We start from the raw sequence: 18351 nt of genomic DNA, 5'->3' as shown, positions 1-18351 counted from the left end.
GGCGGCAATGACAGGCCTCTAAAGTAAAGTTGGTAAAGTCTTCAAATCTGTCCTTGAACTAACTGGAAACCTGCACTTCCCAGTATTTGTGTTTTCAAAGTCAACTAAAACCAGGAGTACTTACTTGCAGTCAGTGTGTGTTGGTCTGTAGTAGAAAGCAGGAACCTTCTGCTCGTACTTGGCCTTGGCAGCACTGTTTCCCATCGCGGCCACTAACTGAAAGGGAGACAGAAAACAACCTGGTCATCTAGATACTGCTCACAGTTGGATATTCACTTCAGTAGAATACAAAGTAGTTTCCAACACTGCAGCATTTCAGATGTCCAGGGTGAATGGAAAGCGAGGCAAATTTCATCTAACGGCACATTTAACCATGAATCAGCTGCAGTTTTATCCATACTTAAATTTGAACATCTATATGTCAGATTAAATTTGTGAAGCAGATAAATTTAGCTGCAATAAATCTTGCAAATGTTAACAATGATCAGAACCTGGATCTGTCACAGAGTGTGCAGTTTTTATTGACATATAATATTTCTCCTTGAACTTTCCTCAACTTTTAAAACGAAAGTCAGAAAGTACGTTTCCATCAGTTCCCATTTTTCAGAGCTGATCCACATAACCGAAGCCGTGACATTTCAAGGTAAAAAGACTTAAGAACGGTGACAACAAAACTACAATAGGAAGACGGAAAAACATTACTGAAAACCTTTAGCATGACAGACTTTGTTCACTTCAAAGCAAGGCCTCCGCCTTATTGTGGGATTAATTGTGGAAATGTCCACGCTGCAATGGACATGCCCTCTCTGCCTCCATCTTGTATTTCACCCAAGGATAATCCCTGAGCTCAGTCCAGCTGAATGAATCCCTCAACACACCTCTTCTCGTCCTCCGAGGGGCTCTGGGACTGATGCGTTTTCTAGAGAAGGTCAAACCGAATATTCGACCCCGAACACAAAACTCTAAAGAAAGTCACCGATTTGCTGCCAATTGCCGCCACAATTTGACACCTTGGATATAACGTTAAGAACTTGCTGACAACAACATGAAAGCAACTATTTCTGTGTCATTCAGTGTAACCAGCTCCGCTCAGTATCCAGTTTAAATTGCTCACCTCATCACATTGTGAGTTGCATGCATTTGCAGAGCATGACATTCAGCTGCTGTTGAATAAAATGACCAAATCTTCATGAGGACGTGATTTACATTGCAGCAAGAAATGAGGCCATGCAAGCCTCATTTTTTTCCTCCATGTTCAAATGAAATGAGAAGTCGGGGTCTCGTTTATCAAAAACATTCGTACTCCTACATTCACGCAGTAGCAATAATCCAATTTGTTATACATCCATCTGCTTGTACGCATACAGGCCCATTTGCATAATGACACTGATTTAAATAATGTCTGTTGCTGCACTGTAAATATTATTTAGAGTGTCAAATTTTATCTGAGAAATGAGAGCCACAGATTATTACAACAGAAACGCTTGTCTACAGGAAAAATGGTAGAAAATCTCACACTTAGGATGGCAGAGCTGGCTGTAACATTGAGGATTGGGTTTCTGCAATCTGGGATTGGTTTACCTGCAGTTACACATGTGTGCCAGCAGGGGCTTATTAGTACACAGTGTGATTTAAAAACACAGGAAGAAACTGATCCGTCAGCAGCAATGTGTAGAATTGAGCTGTCATCATGCAGGTTTTGTCTAAATGAAGATGTAGGTTTAGTTTGTCAAACGTGTTCCACAGCCTATATTCCCAAAATGATCCCTACAGCATGTGCTCCAGCTTTCAACAAACTCATTTTCTTGTGTATGTCATGTTGTTTCGTTGCATCTGTGCTTTCTCAAGTTGTTTTTTATGTGAAATTTTGTATCATGTTAACATCACACTACTGTCTGTTTCCATTGTTCTGCTTCATATCATAATAAAGTTACTATTGGCATGTTTGTCTTTAACCTTCATTAGCTGTAAATCCAATTTCCAGGTATATATTTTTTTTCTTTCATTCTTTCTTTCTTTTTTTAAAAAAGAAAACTAAAACTAAACATCATCCCAGAGACGTTTGCTTTGCCAGGGGAAATGTCTACAGGAACTCCCCCAAACATTTACGAAACTGGTACTAAAATGCAACTTGAACAACCTATCTGGATAAGTTTAGCCTGACTAAAACCTGATTTTTGAAGCCAGTGTTGATTTTCAGGAGTAAAAATTCCGATGTCAATACATTGTCCACAATTCATTCATATATACCCTACAATTATGTTTAAAAGGGACAATGATGGGTCCATTAATAACTTTCTAGCAACGCATTTCACAAAATAAGTGAAGACACCGCTTGACTCCACCGTATGTTCAGCAGTGATACGTACTCTGCTACATGTACTGCAGCCAGAGTGAAGAGTTGTGTAAGCAATTTTCTATCAGGCAATGTATATACCAACACTTGACATATCTGTGACAGACTAATATTGGCCAATACTACTGGTCAGGATGTTATAAAGAAAAGTCCAACAAAAGCTTTGCTCCCATTGACCTGGAATGCTTCATGATTGTTGGTGAGCCAGCCGCCCTGCCTGACTTATTTAGATTTTGAGATCAGAGCAAATTTTGCAATAATGACGATGCTTTTTAATGTTGGGTGTAAAGGCTAAGACTGTCGGATTGGATATCATTAACCAGATGAACTATATAGGTTAATATATAGGTTATATATTAAAACCACCTTAGTGGCATGATTATTGTAAGTCAACATGAAGCGAGATCCCCTGATGACCACTGAGGAATTTACTCTGTTCTTGGAGGAAATTAGCAAGGTTCAGCTAATAACATGAATACTCCTGTGGCTGTTAGACAAAAGTGACTCATCTGATCACTTATGTTTTATTAGAATGGGACCGCAGCAGCTCCAGAGCTCTCAACAATCCTCTCAAAATCCTCCCAGCACTCTCCCAACTACAGTGAATAATATTTAAGACAAACAGACATCACTAAGCCCTCGCAATCCCTCTTTTTCCCCAGCATTTCAATCAAACCCATGCATCCAAATCATCTAATACGTGTACTTCTATTTGGGGTTTTATCTCCAAACATTCAGAGCTCCACTTCCATTATTCTTCATAACACCTCCCCGCTGTTCCAGAAAGTCAAATCCCCATTACATCCCAATTATTGTCCTCCCACACCTCCAACATCCTGTTTTTTTCCTCGTGACTCACATCAGCATCACCTCCCCCAAAGTCCTCTTTGTCACAGATTGCTGGTAGTTCAGCTCAGATGCGGTTTTGTACGAGGGACAACTTTACTTATCCCCCGGAGGGTCAAAGAGAAAAACTCAAAATACACATTTCTGTGTTTACAATTTTGCACAGTGCTCATATTTCTTGCTGATGTATTCCTGTAGGGGGAGGGATTCTGAAGGCATATCACAGCTCAGCTTCTTTTTACACACAAGAGAAAAGCGTAAACCATTATTTCACTATTGAACTTTATTGATCCCTGCGGTGAAATTTTCTCCTTCCGACGGGACGTCAGAGGTCAGAGTCAGCCTGGCGATCAATGCCGTGGAGCTGATCAGAATTTAGATGTCTGGGTGCAGGTATCACAGCCACTCAAAGCAGCAATGACAGATTGATACCAGATATGATGCTAAAAGGTTGTTTTTTAATGCAACCTATTGTGTCAAGTTCCCTAAAAACCTACGACTGATCTACAGATACAGTGCAAAAAACAAACAACAGTTTGAGATCTGCACCTACAGTACGTATCAGCAAGCAAAGCTGCTTGGGTTAAAAAAAATATCCATAATTTTCTGTCTTTTCAGCCCTGTCGCTCCTCATTCTGCTTTATTTTCTGTCACATTGTTAAGCAAATGTCCCCATGACTGGGTTGTTTCCATAGAAACAATAGTGATGTTTTAGATTTGGCAGTTACCGTGGCCTTCGCACTTAAAATGTCTGTATTGTATGCATATTCAGCACAGTCACACAGAAAATATTCAACTTTATGTTGCATATACTGGGATTCGCACCCAATTAGTGTGTAGAATAAAGAATCTGTCAGAACAGTCAGACAGACTGATACCAATAACTTCTTGGAGTCTCTGCTGGTTGCCAGAAAAATGGTTTTACTCAAGAGACAGTCTGATATGGAACCTCATGCAAAACTAAACACAGTTTGACAGTTTGTAAAGTATCAATTGGGGATTTTACATTTACAACATGTAAAATGAGTTTTTCCTTGTAGTCATTTTATTGAAACATCTAAAAGAGGGACTCAAAGAAGTTCAGGAGGTGCAGAGCTCTTGTAGTGTCCTGCCAGTATTAATTTGACTATTGATAAAACTGTTGATACCGCGTCATTTTATTCACAACACTGTGATTTAATATCTACATCTTTTGTAATGGATGACAATAACAAGTTACCAGAGCTTATTTAGCTTTTAGCATTTTAAAGTGAGCTACATTCTCCTATAAAGTTTAAACCAAAGACCCAGGGAGTTTTTCGTCATGGCATCGTGTCCAAAATCACACCCTATACCCTACATAGTGCAGTACATAGGGTGCTCGTCATTTTGTAGTGCTGTCTGAATGTTAAGTTACGAATGTTATAGTGCACTCAAATATCCCACAATGTATCGTGAAAAGTGGTGTACAGCTGATGGTCACTAATCAAGCAATGTGGACCATCGTGCATAGAAAGAAAATGCGAGACGAACAAGAGCGCGAAAACTTGTCGTTAAAATGTGAGTAACATCACGTTTATGTTTGGGTAAATTTTACTTTAACCGTCTCTTAGCTACGCAATAAACTGTGAATTTGATGTGTTTGCGAGCGACGTACCGAATAGCACGATTAGTGTCCGAAATGTTATGTTGCCGAGGTTCTCCCTACATACTTCACTATATAGCCGTCCCTAGATAATGAATAGGGAGTGAGTGGACGATTTCCGACACAGCCCATGTTTCAACAAAACACTTTTTGGTGTATCACTGCATTCAAGCATTTAGTACATTTAGGCGTATTTAGACATATCCTCATGTGCCCCGATAACACGCTGAAATTAACTTAAACCTGCAGTGTGGAACTTTCGTCTGCCCCCCTTTGGCAGTGAGTGTAATTACACAAACACCGCTCACTCGTCTTACCTCGCCTTTCCTTTTTAAAACTGTAATCCTCCTTCTTAACACAGTTTTTCTTCTTCATCTTTAGCATCAGAAACTTTTTCTTGGAAGCTTTCAGTGTTTTTTCTGCCATTGGCTCCACCTGACTCCTAGTTACTGTAGCCCGCTAAAGCTCTGCCGTGTCGCTACCAGCGTGCCAACGTGTGAATGTCGCCACAGGAACTAGATTTAAAACTCCAGTATACTGCAAAATACACAGAGAGATTCACCTGGCACTGGTACTCTAAATATTCAGTGTGTGAACTTGCTTGGCTTGAATTTAGTCAACAGCTTTCAGGTGGCACATCCACCACCTTGCATGCAGCCCAGTCCCCCTACTATTCCTCACAAAAATTTCAAAATGAAAGGAAATGGAACAGACATCTCATTTTGCTGGGCTTGCAGTATTTTAAGACCTTTGAAAGATGTAGTTAGCTGTAATTTATAAGGGCAATTGAGGCCTTAATTTTGCATGAATGAATTAAAGACTTTTTAGGGGTCCAGGGGAATGATGGATTTACAGGTGCTGGCATGTTATCTTTACACAGAGCCAAGTTAGTAGGGTTTTTTTTTTGCAAAGTTAAGCAAACTGGGCACTGGATGTAGCCTCATATTTATCATAGATGTGAGAGTGGTATCTCATTTCATATCTTTTTAATTTTAAACTGTTTTGTCAGCAGAATGTGTATATGATTTCGGAAAAAGTGTCATATTTGTCAGTTTTCCCTACTTGCGGTAGTTCTGTCTTTGGTTGTCCAAGCTTGTCATATGACACATGTACAAATACACTAGTCAAGTCGGGTCAGATCAGTTTTTCTCGATGTGAATCGAGGCTCTGACAACAGAGGGCTTTGTATGCTGTGCAGACTGTAGAGCGCCTTGAGGCAAATCTGTGAGTTTGGCCTTTATGAAACAAACTGATAAAGAGTTCACAAATGTTACCGAAAGCAATTAAAATAAAAATAACTCAGAGTAATTTGACGCTAAATTAAAACTGTCATCGTGCTAATTTAACAAGAGGTCTGACAGTTTATTTATTTTATTTTTTTAAAGACTTTCTGCCCATTTTAGAAATTGAGATGCATCCAGACAAACATCCTGCGCTGCACCTGACAGTGTAGCATCTCCTACTGTGTAACATTCTCTTGGTGATTTCCACGACTGTCAAGTTCCCATGACCCCATCCCATCTAACGCTGCGGAGGCGTAGTGCGAGCAGCATGTTAGCAGAGCAGCTATCTTTGTCTGTCTCCGTCTGTACATAGTGTGTTCAGGTGCGGTTCGGCGTTGTACAAGACAAAAAAAGTGAGATTATCTTAGGATAAAAATAAAAATGTGTTCTAGAATGAGTCTCGAATGTTTTTTGTGTAGTTAGGACTGGTGGGGGAATGTACGGAGCCCCTAAAGGGACATTTCAGGAAAAAAAAAAAAGGTATCTCACGTGCACGACAGTTTAGTAAAGTCGGAAAGATATTCAAAGATTGGGACAAATCCCTAAAATTATATAATAGTACATTTTTCCAATCTAAGTGTTGTAACCAGAGGAAGGTCATTAATGTGTGATGTGAGTTTGGTGGCACTACAAACAATAGATGCAGCATTATTGAGTTTTCGCTGTGGTAATTTGTCCACTGAGTTCCAGTCTGGCAGCCGGCTGCATGTAAAGATCAATTCATAGAGAACGTCTCATTTTGGGGGAAAAAACCCCGATTATGGCTGGTTGTAGGTTGTGGTTTGTATTACAACACTTGGGAAGAGGTGCCATTTGATTTAAAACGGTGATTCGCTTTGGAGTTATTGATGCTGTAAGTTAGGATTTTTGAATATCTTTCCGACTTTACTGAACTCTTGTTCGCACGTGAAACCTATGTCGCACACACGAGAGACTTGAGTTTTTTTTCTTTCATACATGTCCCTTTTGGGGCTCCATAGAAAAGCGACACCAGCTGAGTGCGGATTTTTGCCGTTACCACCGTACCTCCACCTCGCTGGCATCCCATGTGTCCTGGACAGACTTGACCCGGCTGATGTGGGGGATGCTCCGGTGAAGGAGCGAGCAGGCCTGGCAAACAAACACACCCAAGGTCAGCGACGCCCAATCCGGCTCTGCGGGAGAGAAAGGGAAGGAGGGAGAGCCGGGAGGAGGAAGGGGAGGGGAGGAATGAATTAGACAGATGATGCAGGGAGTGCAAACATGGAGGTGAAGGGAGGCGAAGTGAGTTTAGGGAGAAAGACGAAAAGGGAGGAAATGAAATTTGGGAAAGCAGCACAGGAGAATGACGGGGAGAGATAGAGGAGGGATAAGGGAGGAGGAGGGGGGGGTGAGAAAGTCTTGTCATAAAGGTGCCGCAACAAAAAGAACAGCAGCTCAAGCTTGAGGCTATAAATACTGAAAGTGCTGATGCCAGTGCTGTTAAGGGGTAATAGAAGCAAAGTAAATGAAGCAAATATTACAAGGGGCTCTGCTTGAGTGTGTCCCTGCTCATAAAAGAGGAAGAGGGCTGCAAAATATGATTTTGGGGGGAAATCCTATTTAGCGATACTGACAGGAAACAGACCACCTTGGATCTGATTAGAACTCAGCCGAGGTAGTTATCAGGTTAGTTACATCATCAGACTCCCGAACACACACACATGCATGCACACACACAGTCTCGTCGGCAGTCGGAGAGAATGTGCAAAAAAGAGCGTTCTCTCTGCAGCAGCATCCGTGGGTGGTCAGCAAAGGTACATCTGAGTCACTGCATCGCACGCAGACTTTAATTCTGTTCATGCAAATGAAATGTTCGAAGTCAAGAGACGCGATGTGTGACAGAGACAGGAAGACGGAGTGGAGTGAGAAACTGAGCATCAGACACAAAAAGAGACTCACATACTACACATAGTCTGACTGTTAGGTATTAAAGCTCAGTAGCTATAACCAAAGAAACAGAGTTTGCAGACTGACTGGTAATGCTGGAAGCTGATCAGTCAATTGGCAATTGACTGGATTCAGCTGCAAGTTTTGGTATTTTTAGCTCTGGATATTTCACCTTTTTCTCAACTGTTGGCTGGTTTCCTGCTTTGATGGCCAACTGATCTTTACTCTAAAGGCACGATGACATTTTTATTTGTGAGTGAAATATCCTTCTTACTAGCAGGTCCGATTGTGATGAAATTCAGAACTTACATTCAGGATTTCAGAATAAAACGTATTAACTTTTTTTTAATACAGCACCATTATTGGTTAAACTTACATTTTGTCTAGTACTTTGTCTTACGACTATAGCCTCAACAGTAATGACATTCCCAGTAGCCTCTGTTGTACCTTATGTCGGTGCTATTTAATAGATAAAAGCGTGATAACGGCTAAAATGAGAAAAACATCATAAATCTAATTCCTGCTAAACATCAGCATGTTATTGATGAACACAACTTCTGGATCTGAAAGGTGAAATCAATGTGAAAGTGTCTTAAACTTGTATTTTTTTTATAGCCAGCAGGGGGTGACTCCTCTTTCTGCAGAAATAAGTCTGATTCTATTGAAGTCTATGAGAAAATGACCCTTTTTCTCACTTGATTTATTACTTCAGTAAACATTTTTCTAATGAGATTATGGTCTAAATTGCTAGTTTCAAGACTTTCTGAAGACATCATGATGTTTATTTAGTAGATACGGTCCTATTTAGACTGAAAAAAACAATAAAGCAGGGTACGGTTTAGGTTGGCGATACCTTGTGATTGAAAGGTTGCTGGTGTATTACCATGAGTCGTGCCCTCAAGCAATTTTAGAAAACCAAGATGGCAAACGCAAAATGTCAAGGTTTCTAAAAGCTTGTGCAGAAACCAATGCATCACGTTAAGGTCATCTTTTTTTGTACAGTTTACAGTTACTATTATGGTATGTTAGCATGCAGCATTGGGTCAAAGTACTGCTGTTCCAAAGTACAGCCTCACAGAGATTCTTGTGTGACTCTTTAGCTTTGTTGCTAAATAAATAATTACAATTAATACCAGTTAATCAATTACCAAAAATGTTGCAGAATTATATTCTATTGACTGACATATTGGTGAATGTAGAAAATAGAAACACCTTCGCTTTCTACACTGTTCACAGTGTTGGGTGGAAGCTTCGCTACAAGTTGTAGTGGTACCGGTTTACCTGCATTCGTCAGTAGCATGGCGGAACCAGCACTGTTTTCTAAATCAAACAGCTTTTCAGCGTGAAGCTCTTTTATGGATCAAGTAGTACAGCAGTGTCAACACAAGCTACATTTTCTGAACATTTCTGAAACAACAAGTGCTGTGGAGCTTTGAGTGCAGTCTGAAATAAACCAAGGATCAGTACATGATGCCACCGCCATGCATGGGTATATGCATAACAGACAGCACATGGCAGAGTGTGACTATCCAGAATTAAAATTAGATATTATCAACATAACTTTGGCTTTAATTACACTGTGGCTAGTCAGAATTTTTATTTCTGTTATCTGCTTTGTCATTCTGACTAATAAAAATGACAGTTAGAGAATCTGTTATTCAGTTTGGACTTGTGAAAATGATAGTTGCAGATATCTCGAGTGCCATTATGACTAGTTTGAACTGTTGTGCATGATGCTGGGTTCACATTAGACATTGGTCCAAGCAAAGAATCTGAACAGTGTTAGCAGAAGTAATGCTCTTTGCTGTGGTGAATAAGATCATTAGAAAATGCCATGAAGTCGGACGAGCTCACCAGCAAGTAATTTGCAGAGTACAAGAACCTCATTCATTAGAGACTTGTGGTTGAAATTTACAAGAACTTCAGCCTCCGTCTGCTCTGACATGGCAGTAAAAAGGGCTTGTCATATGCGGTTAGAAAATAAGTATGAAAATATGAAATATGAAAAGCAAGACGTCTCCCACTTGCTGTAGCTTCTGACATAACTATAGATATCTGCAACTCGGTTTTGCTGACTCACAGCTCTAATTCAAGATATCTGTAATTACATTTTTTAATAGGCAGAGCTCCAGTTTGAGATATCTCACACATCAATTTGACTAGTTAAAACTTAATATAACACATATCAAAAAGAAAAAGTGGATCACTTGAATGGTAGGGAATGAAAGATATCTTGAATTGGAATTATGGCTGGTTAGAATTAAACTGTAGATATTTGAAAGTGGAATGATTACAGCTAGTCATAATTCTAATAATTCAATCTGCAAGGTGCATTGCAGATATCTGCAGCTGAATTGTAGCTATATCCTCATACACATGAACGGCTAAGGCAACCTCATTTGTCTTCGGAAAAATGGCATTGTGGAAATGTTCTTTTTGGCTAGGAAGGATCAGGTTATGGATATCTTCAATACAAATCCAGGCTATTAAGTGTGTACTGCTGGTCAATGATTAGTTACTGTGTAATTACAACCAGTCAAACTGATAATGTAATTTTATATGATAAAACAAATGCATGCAAATGAATACAATTAAATGTAAAAACCAATGAATACAAGTAGTTTTGGATGTACTAGACTTCTTTTTCCATGTTGGTGCAGCTTAACTTTCTCCAGTGGTAGCTTCAGTGCAGCTTCGATTATTGTAGAGCAACTGCTAGCTTAGCACTCTACACTTTCCAAGTAGCTTCCAAGACACTGACAGTTTATATGCCATGGCATTTATACGAGCCATTTCTGATATGGATCTGTTTTCAAGAGTTGTGAAAAAAAGATGTGCACTGAGTGGGACATTTGAGACATTTCAGAATTCAACCATAAACTGCGATACTGCAAACAGATTTCTGCCAACATATAAGCTGACACCAGTATGTTTCAAGTCAGCTGATAATACCAGCCACGCTAAAGTATAATTCAGACTCCGTTAATGATGTGGGAATGTACGTGTGCATATATTGCGCTATGCACAGCCAACACATGTGCACGAGCTGCTGACAGTACTGAGAGTGTCCTCGCTGGGTAACACTCAAAAGTCTTTCTCTGCAGCTGCCATTTCTCACACAAGGAGGCCCTCAGCATGGTGCAGCACAGCCAACACACACACACACACACACACACACACACAGTGACAGTGTGTAAAACTCAAGGGAATCATATGAAAGCCAAAGAAGAGCAAAGGGTGGAAGAAGGCAAAAAAAAAAAAAACACCATTCCTGCATTTCTCTGTCCTCTTGAGGCTGCAGAAAGCTTAGACGGAGACGCCACAGAGCCCAATTGGGAAGCAGCGGAGTAGAGATGGGGAGGCGATGAAGGAGGGATACGGTAAGAGGAGAAAGACGTGAGCTCACGAGATCCCCCGGGAGTGTTAGCGGCATCTCCGATAATCTTCCCTTTCCATTTGTCCCTTTTAACCCATGACAAACAGGCAGGACTGTTTTGAAATGTCAACTCCGTCCTTTAATCATTCTGGATTGTGATCAAGCAGCAGAGCTTTGATGTGAAGGAATCAAACCTCTTCCTTTTTAGGGCTGTTAGTTCTCCATCTTGCCAACCACACACACTAACACAACCAACCCCTGCTGACACAAAAACACACAACCAGCCATTCGGCGGTGAGGTCATCGCTGTCTGAGTCAGGCCTTACTGAGAAGCAGGCAGCACTCACAGAGATTACTGTGGCCGCATGACTGAGTAACCACTCGCAGACACACACACACACACACACACACACACACACACACACAGGGCTTTCTCCTCTGCATGCTGCTAGAAGATGTTTCTCAACAGGATTGCTGCGAACAACAGATGCACAGTCGTAGCAAACAGGAGGTGGGAAACTCCTGATGTAGTGTGACTCTGCTGTTTTTCTCCCCCCCTTCACAGTGCATGTGCTGTTTTCTTTTTTTTTTTATAGAGCTGCTGCGCCGTCCCTCAGGGAAATTGTTTCAGAAAGAAGTTTTGCTTGTTGGGCGGAGAGACAGCAGAGCTTTTGATTCGACCTGTGGCGTTACTGCAGGGCAGATGTAGGATGAATGAATGGGGGGGCGGGAGGGCATTTATATTCATACAATGGCAGCCCCTGTGCGCTTTTCTGCATCGCTTCATTTGTATGTGTGGAAGCGTCCCGCGAGTCAGTCGGCGGACGCACCGTGGCCGGGGTTAACGACCAGACAGTAGAGCCGACTGAGGTTGTGACCCGCTCATGTCTCGGTGACACTCCTCGGGCTTTTACTTCGACAGCTTCATTTTTAGATTTTTCTCAGTTTGAAAGAGGCTTTAGAAAATGAGTGTGAAGCTGAAGTTTTCCATCATTCCCAAACAGGCAAAACCTTACAGATGGAGTGTGTTTGCAAGGCTGAACATTAAATCTAATATAGATATTAAGGATTCCTTCTGAATCGGTTGAGTCGTATCTGTGCAAAGCAGTGCTTTGAGTTTTATTACTTGCTACCATGGAGACAAATCAATAGGCAATCATTGTTTGGGTAGGTCCTCACAGTGTTTCCTAATGTATCCATGGTGAGCTCGTAGCATCTGTGTGTGTGTTTGTTCTTTGCATACTATGCCTGCAGCTCTCAACTCCAAACAGTTGGTTTGTTAAGCATACATTTTTAAAATCATATAGAAAAAAACCCAAACATTTGTCAATGCAAGCATGTTAGGACACTCCCTGTGATGCACCCTGCCTTCACCCTAAGTCAGCCGGGATAGTCTCCAACCCCTTCTGTGACCCTACAGAGGATACAGTGGTGTATAGATAATGGATGGATGGCTGGATATTAAATACTGTGGTATATTCACTGGATCATTAGTTTAGGCAGAGCACTGAAGCTGCGCTTGCTATAGCTGACTTGCATTTACTGTCATTCATGCTTCATCATCAGAGCCTCATCTTGGCTGACTAATAACATTCAATTATATTCACTATTCTATCATAACCTGACACTTCCAAATGATTGCTCTCATCAATAGTGTCCTGTCACAGCCCCGTCCTCCACCACAGCTGTCTCTATGTGCTTTGGAAATGCTGTTATATCGAAGACTTACGTTTTTCACACGACAGGAAGCATCATCAGTCCATGTAAAGTAGAAGGTAATGAGTCTGTGTTACCTTAGTAGACAGAAATCTATGCATTTCCTGTTGTTTCTGACCATTTCATAACCTGGAATGTCTATTATGCTTGAGTAAATAAAACGCTGATTTAAAAAGCGAGATTTCAAATACATTCAGCACGTATGCTTGGTAGCTTTCTTTGCCAAATTTCAAGGCAAAATGACCGTGACAGGTCTCTAGAGGATGAAATGCTTTAAGGCAGAGCTGTTCCTGAGCTGAATCCCCAAATGTTGATGGTCATTCAACTGGAACTCGGCCTATGAAGAAAATTTGTGATATACGAAAGCATTGTTCAGTATTGAAATGACAAAATGATGATAAATAAGTACGTATTAAAGTGTATGAGCTACACAGTTCCCATGTCTTTCTGCTTGAATAGGTACACTGCTAAGATGGACCCCCATTCCCACTGGATGAAGAAATGAAATAAATCATTTTGAATGTGTTTTTATAAAAACAATCAGGTCATGAAAAAAGCGCCAATTAAACAGAACACTAATCTATGTCACTTTGATGTTTTAAGACGTTAAAAATATGTTTCATTTTCCCTGCTCTCTTTAAAGTATTTTCCTTTAAACCCAACAAAAACATCTCTTGACTCTTTCCTCGCTCTTTTGTCCTTCCTTAGCCATCAAGCTTCCCAACGTCAAAGCAACAATGACACTAATTAAGCTGAGGTTAGCAGGGTTTTATCTGACTGGTTCAATGTTGTGAACGCATGGCCCAAGCTGATGGGTCAAATGTTTCTTCCTATTAATTCCATTTCAGAAAGTCATTTACTGCACTAAAATGGGACTAGGTCTCGGGGAACAATGCTTCCGGTTAGTTTGATTATTGGACAGCTCCCTAGAAGAGGTAAGTTCTTGATAAGTTCCTTGGTGTTGGTGTGTCATACCAAAATAGGTCACTTACAAAAACTGTTTTGTACCTTGGAGCTGTTTGTAAAGCGTGGTTTGACCTCAACTTCCTTGATCAAAGTGCAGCATTCGATATCACGTGGTGTCTTCTCAAAAACCGTTGTTTGTAAGGTGCCTCTGAACTGTCTTGCCTTTGCAGAATGCTCACCTTTGGTTACCTAATTCATACCTTAAAAGTATTTTTTTCTTTTTGTACTTAGACAAAATTTTGTACAATGCTACAGCCAGTCTCACTAATTAGTCAAAGCTGAACTTTGGTAAGAACAAAACAACTTAGAGCTGGATGATGACTTTTGCAGAAACACCAGAAATGTTCGTTTTAAAAGGTTAGACAACTTTGACCGTTTATGTGACCTTTAAAAGCTTCTCCTGTTTATGCCCCCTGACTGCTAAAACCCTGGAAGCAACATCTGGAGCAGATCTTCAAGAACTTTCAAGACCATAGTAACAGAACCTCTACATTTGCCTATTGACACCACTGTAGGTAAGGAATCGACTATTTACGACTATGGTGGATGCTGAGTGATTGTTTCTGCTCATTGACGATGCACCTGCTTGGATTCTAGGCATCTTGAAGCCGTATAGCACCAGTGTTTGCCTTTCTGCACTGGCTTTAGGGCTACTTTAGGGCTGCCTCTTTATCATGAATCAAGGACTTGCTACACTATACTTATTAGAACCCTGCATTACTCCTGTGGAGTGGGCTGGTGGATGACATTAAAAGACTGTAATTTTACTGGGGAGGCCCTGGTTGTGAATACATATGAGCAAGTGTGAAGCAACGGCACTGCTGAAACAGATGGTGCAGCTAGTTTGTCAAGACGGACTAAAGACGCTGACATCTTGCATCATTAAAAGTTTCCTAGAGGTATTTACAACTTTGTCTCCAATCTGAAGGCAACTTTTGGGTACTTAACAAAGCAAATCTTTACTTTGTAAGTTGAGAAAAGTGTACCTTTGGGTTTGGTGTGTCTTAGGCTTGGGGCAAAAATAACATGAGTCTCCATAGACAGTGAGTGTATTCAGTTCCACGTAAAAATGGTTCTTTAGTATGTTGCATAAAGAGTAGATGGAGGATTTTAATGTCATTCTAAGGTCACTGCAGCAGGAGTGCTCTGTGCTCACATTAATGCAAATGAAACAAGACAAAATATCTGTGTAAATTTAGCACCCGCACAACAGAGGCCTCAATTTGCACAGCAAACACATTACCGATGCTTTAACGGGCTGCAGCGATATCTCACTTCCTCACACTAGTTTTTATCAAGACACTGAGTTGCCATGAGCGATGCCACAAAAAAAAAAAGTAGAAGTTTTTGTTTTCTCCAACTTTTCCTGGGTAAACATTAAAAACAGTCAGAAAAGCCAAGAGCAGGGCTGCCACAGGAGCTTCCACCCTCCTCCTATCTCATCACAGTTCCTGCTGTTTCTGCTCTTTGACAAACACCTTCCTCACACCTCAGAGGACTGCTGAGGCTTCGCTCCGGAGGGAATAACTCGTTTGTGTGTCCTTAGCAAAGGGCAGAAAACTACAATGCTGCTGAGCTACAGAGAAACCCTGTCGTATAAGCTCCCAGCTCAGCTTCTCGGCGGCCTCATCAGAGCACACCAGCAGAGAGAAGGGGAAAAAAAAAAAAGTGCAAAGGTAAGGAAGGGCAGAGTAAGAATGACTAAGCATAAAAAAAAAAAATGCACAAGCAGTGTTACCACTTTGTGCGGTTTCCTGACCAATTCTGGCCGTCTGGTTAATGGATGTTGTATCTGTGATGGGAGGAGATAAGACTCGGGTGAAGGAGGACAATCAGGTCACTGCTGATGTTGTGATAGTTTCTACTCTGCAGGGCCGTACATCCTCATACAACGAAGAGCGAGTGATGTGACGCAGCGATCATATTGGAGCGCCTCAGCTTTTATGCAAAATGTGTTCACACCTGAACAGTTCATGACTGGGAACTAACTTCCATAACTTTTACACTTGACTAAATTGGTGTCTGTGTTTCCCCTTGTTAGCATAACAAACTATGTCAGATGGCTATTGCAGCAATGACTAATTCTGAACACATAAAAGGGGAACTAAATCTTCCCCACGTACAACTAAGAGTTCTGTAATTGCATCAAGGCGTCTTTTGCTTTCTGTTTCAAGCCTCCATCCTGAATAAAAGTGTTTTGCTCATCCAGACTTTTACAAAACAACGCTGGGAGTTCATAAATCTTGCTTTAAAGACACATCACATGGTCATTAACGTACACTTGGCAAGAGCTGGTTGTAAAATACTTTGCAGAGGGAGAACAGCAATGACGCAAAGTAAGATCAGCGATTTCTATGCTTGGACAGACAACAAGGTAAAACTGTTGAAAGTAAGTAAGTAATAGAGATTTATGTCTTTGTTGTCCTCTAGAAAAGGGTAACGGGATCGGGGTGTGACGAATCAGGGAATAACACATAGTGACTGATAACAGCGATTGTGAAGCGAGTGTGTGTTTGTCAGCATTATTGTTTCCAGAAGAAAACAGGGTCTGCAGCATTTCCAGTAGTCGACTTTTAAGAGGTCCTTGCGTGGATGCGAGGTGTAAATGTAACAAAGGTTTTGCATTGTAAACTAAAATTATATGAGATGTGCCTTCAAACACCAACTTGCTGTTACTGAGGTTTGCAAACGCTGTGTGGCAGAAAAGCTAAGAAAGATCTGTGGCTTCTAACTTTCATCTGTGATCTTTCATTTTAGATGCAGTTCGTCATCATTAACCAGGATGTATGCTTATTTGGTCAGACGGCGTCATGACTATAAAACAGCAATGGAAACGGCTCTGTTCATGGACAGGGATCAAATGATTCTTTTTTTTTTCTCTGTAAAATCACACTGTATATGTAAATGAGAACAACTTAATTCACATTTTAACTGTATTAGTTGTTTTGACCATCGAAAAGAGGACATAGAAGCTTTTTCCTAGTGTTCAGATGTTTCACCGCAAAGTTCTGCATTAAAACAACCTGGAAACACTTGTGTGGATGTACGTTGTTTTTACGTTTATGTTTAAATTAGATGTTTCTTTTCTAAGTTGAGACTTCCAAACCTTTTGTTTGCGACCCCTCAATAAATGGTTCAATTTTGACATTTTTACCTTTCTGATTTTTCTTATCTACATTTCGTTATTGGTAAAAAGTAGTACATTAACAATACAGTAAGAAAATAAGCAAAGGTTGAGAGAAAAAAAATACTACATTTGTAAGAATTAGATGTTTCTTGTTTACTAGACGACTTTGATTCATCACAGGACTCCTGGTGGGAAGCTGTGGTTTACAGCGTCACCTAACCCACTTACGAAGACCTTTTCAAACTGAAAATGTTCACTTGTACGGTTGCTAAAATTCCCCCACGCCCACACAACAGTCCATTTTTTTCAGCTTCTTTCTATTTCTGGCCTTGGTGTTACATATTAAGCAATCATTTGCACAGAGGAACTTCAGCAGATGAACATCTGTGATTAATGCAATCAGATTTCAAATGAAGGTTACTGTCATTAAGCCGAAGAAGTCAACTACAAGAACTGAATCAACATCAAGCGATGTGTGGGAATGGCCAGCGTGCCACAAAAAATTTACAAGAATTCCACTAGATTATTTTTGGTTATGCGTGAACTGGTGATATACGTACCCAAAAAAAAAATGCTGCCAACAACAAAAGGCAATCATTGTTTAACGATCAGTCCACTCATCTAGTCATTGATTTCACTTGTCTTTCAGTCCACAGTGGGGTTACAATGGTGGAAATAGATGGACAGACAAACATTTGATCCTCTTTGACCAGTGCCTATAAGGTAAAGGTGAGAAAATGGAACAAAACCATAAGGAAAACGTAAGAACTGGCTTCGGAGGCCCATATTTGCCATTGTAACCAAAGTAACTTCAACATTTTCAGCAAGATGCCGCACAGCTGGTATGAGGTTCATGTCCTCTATTTCTGTGACCAAGCAGCTCTATCTTCGGTTCATCTGTCCAGAGCACATTATTCCAGAAGGCCTGCTGTTCGACTGTATGTTCATTGGCAAACTGCAGTTGTGCTCTAATGTTCTTTTTGGACAGCGAAGCATTTTTCCTGGCACGCCTCCCACGCGGGTCAGATTTGTGTAATCTTGTTCTGATTGTTGACACATGTACTTTGACACCGACACTTGCAAGAGTTACCTGCAGTTACCTTGAGGTCTCTTTCGTCTCTAAGGGTCAGTTCTTGAGCCATCTTTATT

General features: G+C 40.7%; 1 protein-coding gene across 1 annotated transcript in view; it reads right to left on the bottom strand.

Annotated features, from left to right (window-relative positions):
- The window catches only part of LOC103373903 (arf-GAP with dual PH domain-containing protein 1), a 46576-nt gene that overhangs the window by 23832 nt on the left and 4393 nt on the right, over nt 1–18351 (bottom strand). Inside the window, exons 2-3 of the mRNA XM_008303910.1 lie at nt 7136–7263; nt 125–216 (exon numbers count right to left, since the gene is read on the bottom strand). Coding sequence (XP_008302132.1) covers nt 125–216; nt 7136–7263 — 220 coding nt within the window. The remainder of the gene's footprint in view (nt 1–124; nt 217–7135; nt 7264–18351) is intronic.

The sequence above is a fragment of the Stegastes partitus genome, unplaced genomic scaffold, assembly GCF_000690725.1.
Source record: "Stegastes partitus isolate 25-593 unplaced genomic scaffold, Stegastes_partitus-1.0.2 Scaffold2096, whole genome shotgun sequence".
Taxonomy (NCBI): domain Eukaryota; kingdom Metazoa; phylum Chordata; class Actinopteri; family Pomacentridae; genus Stegastes; species Stegastes partitus.
Note: the sequence above shows the minus strand (reverse complement) of the source record. Positions and strands in the feature narration are given on the sequence as shown.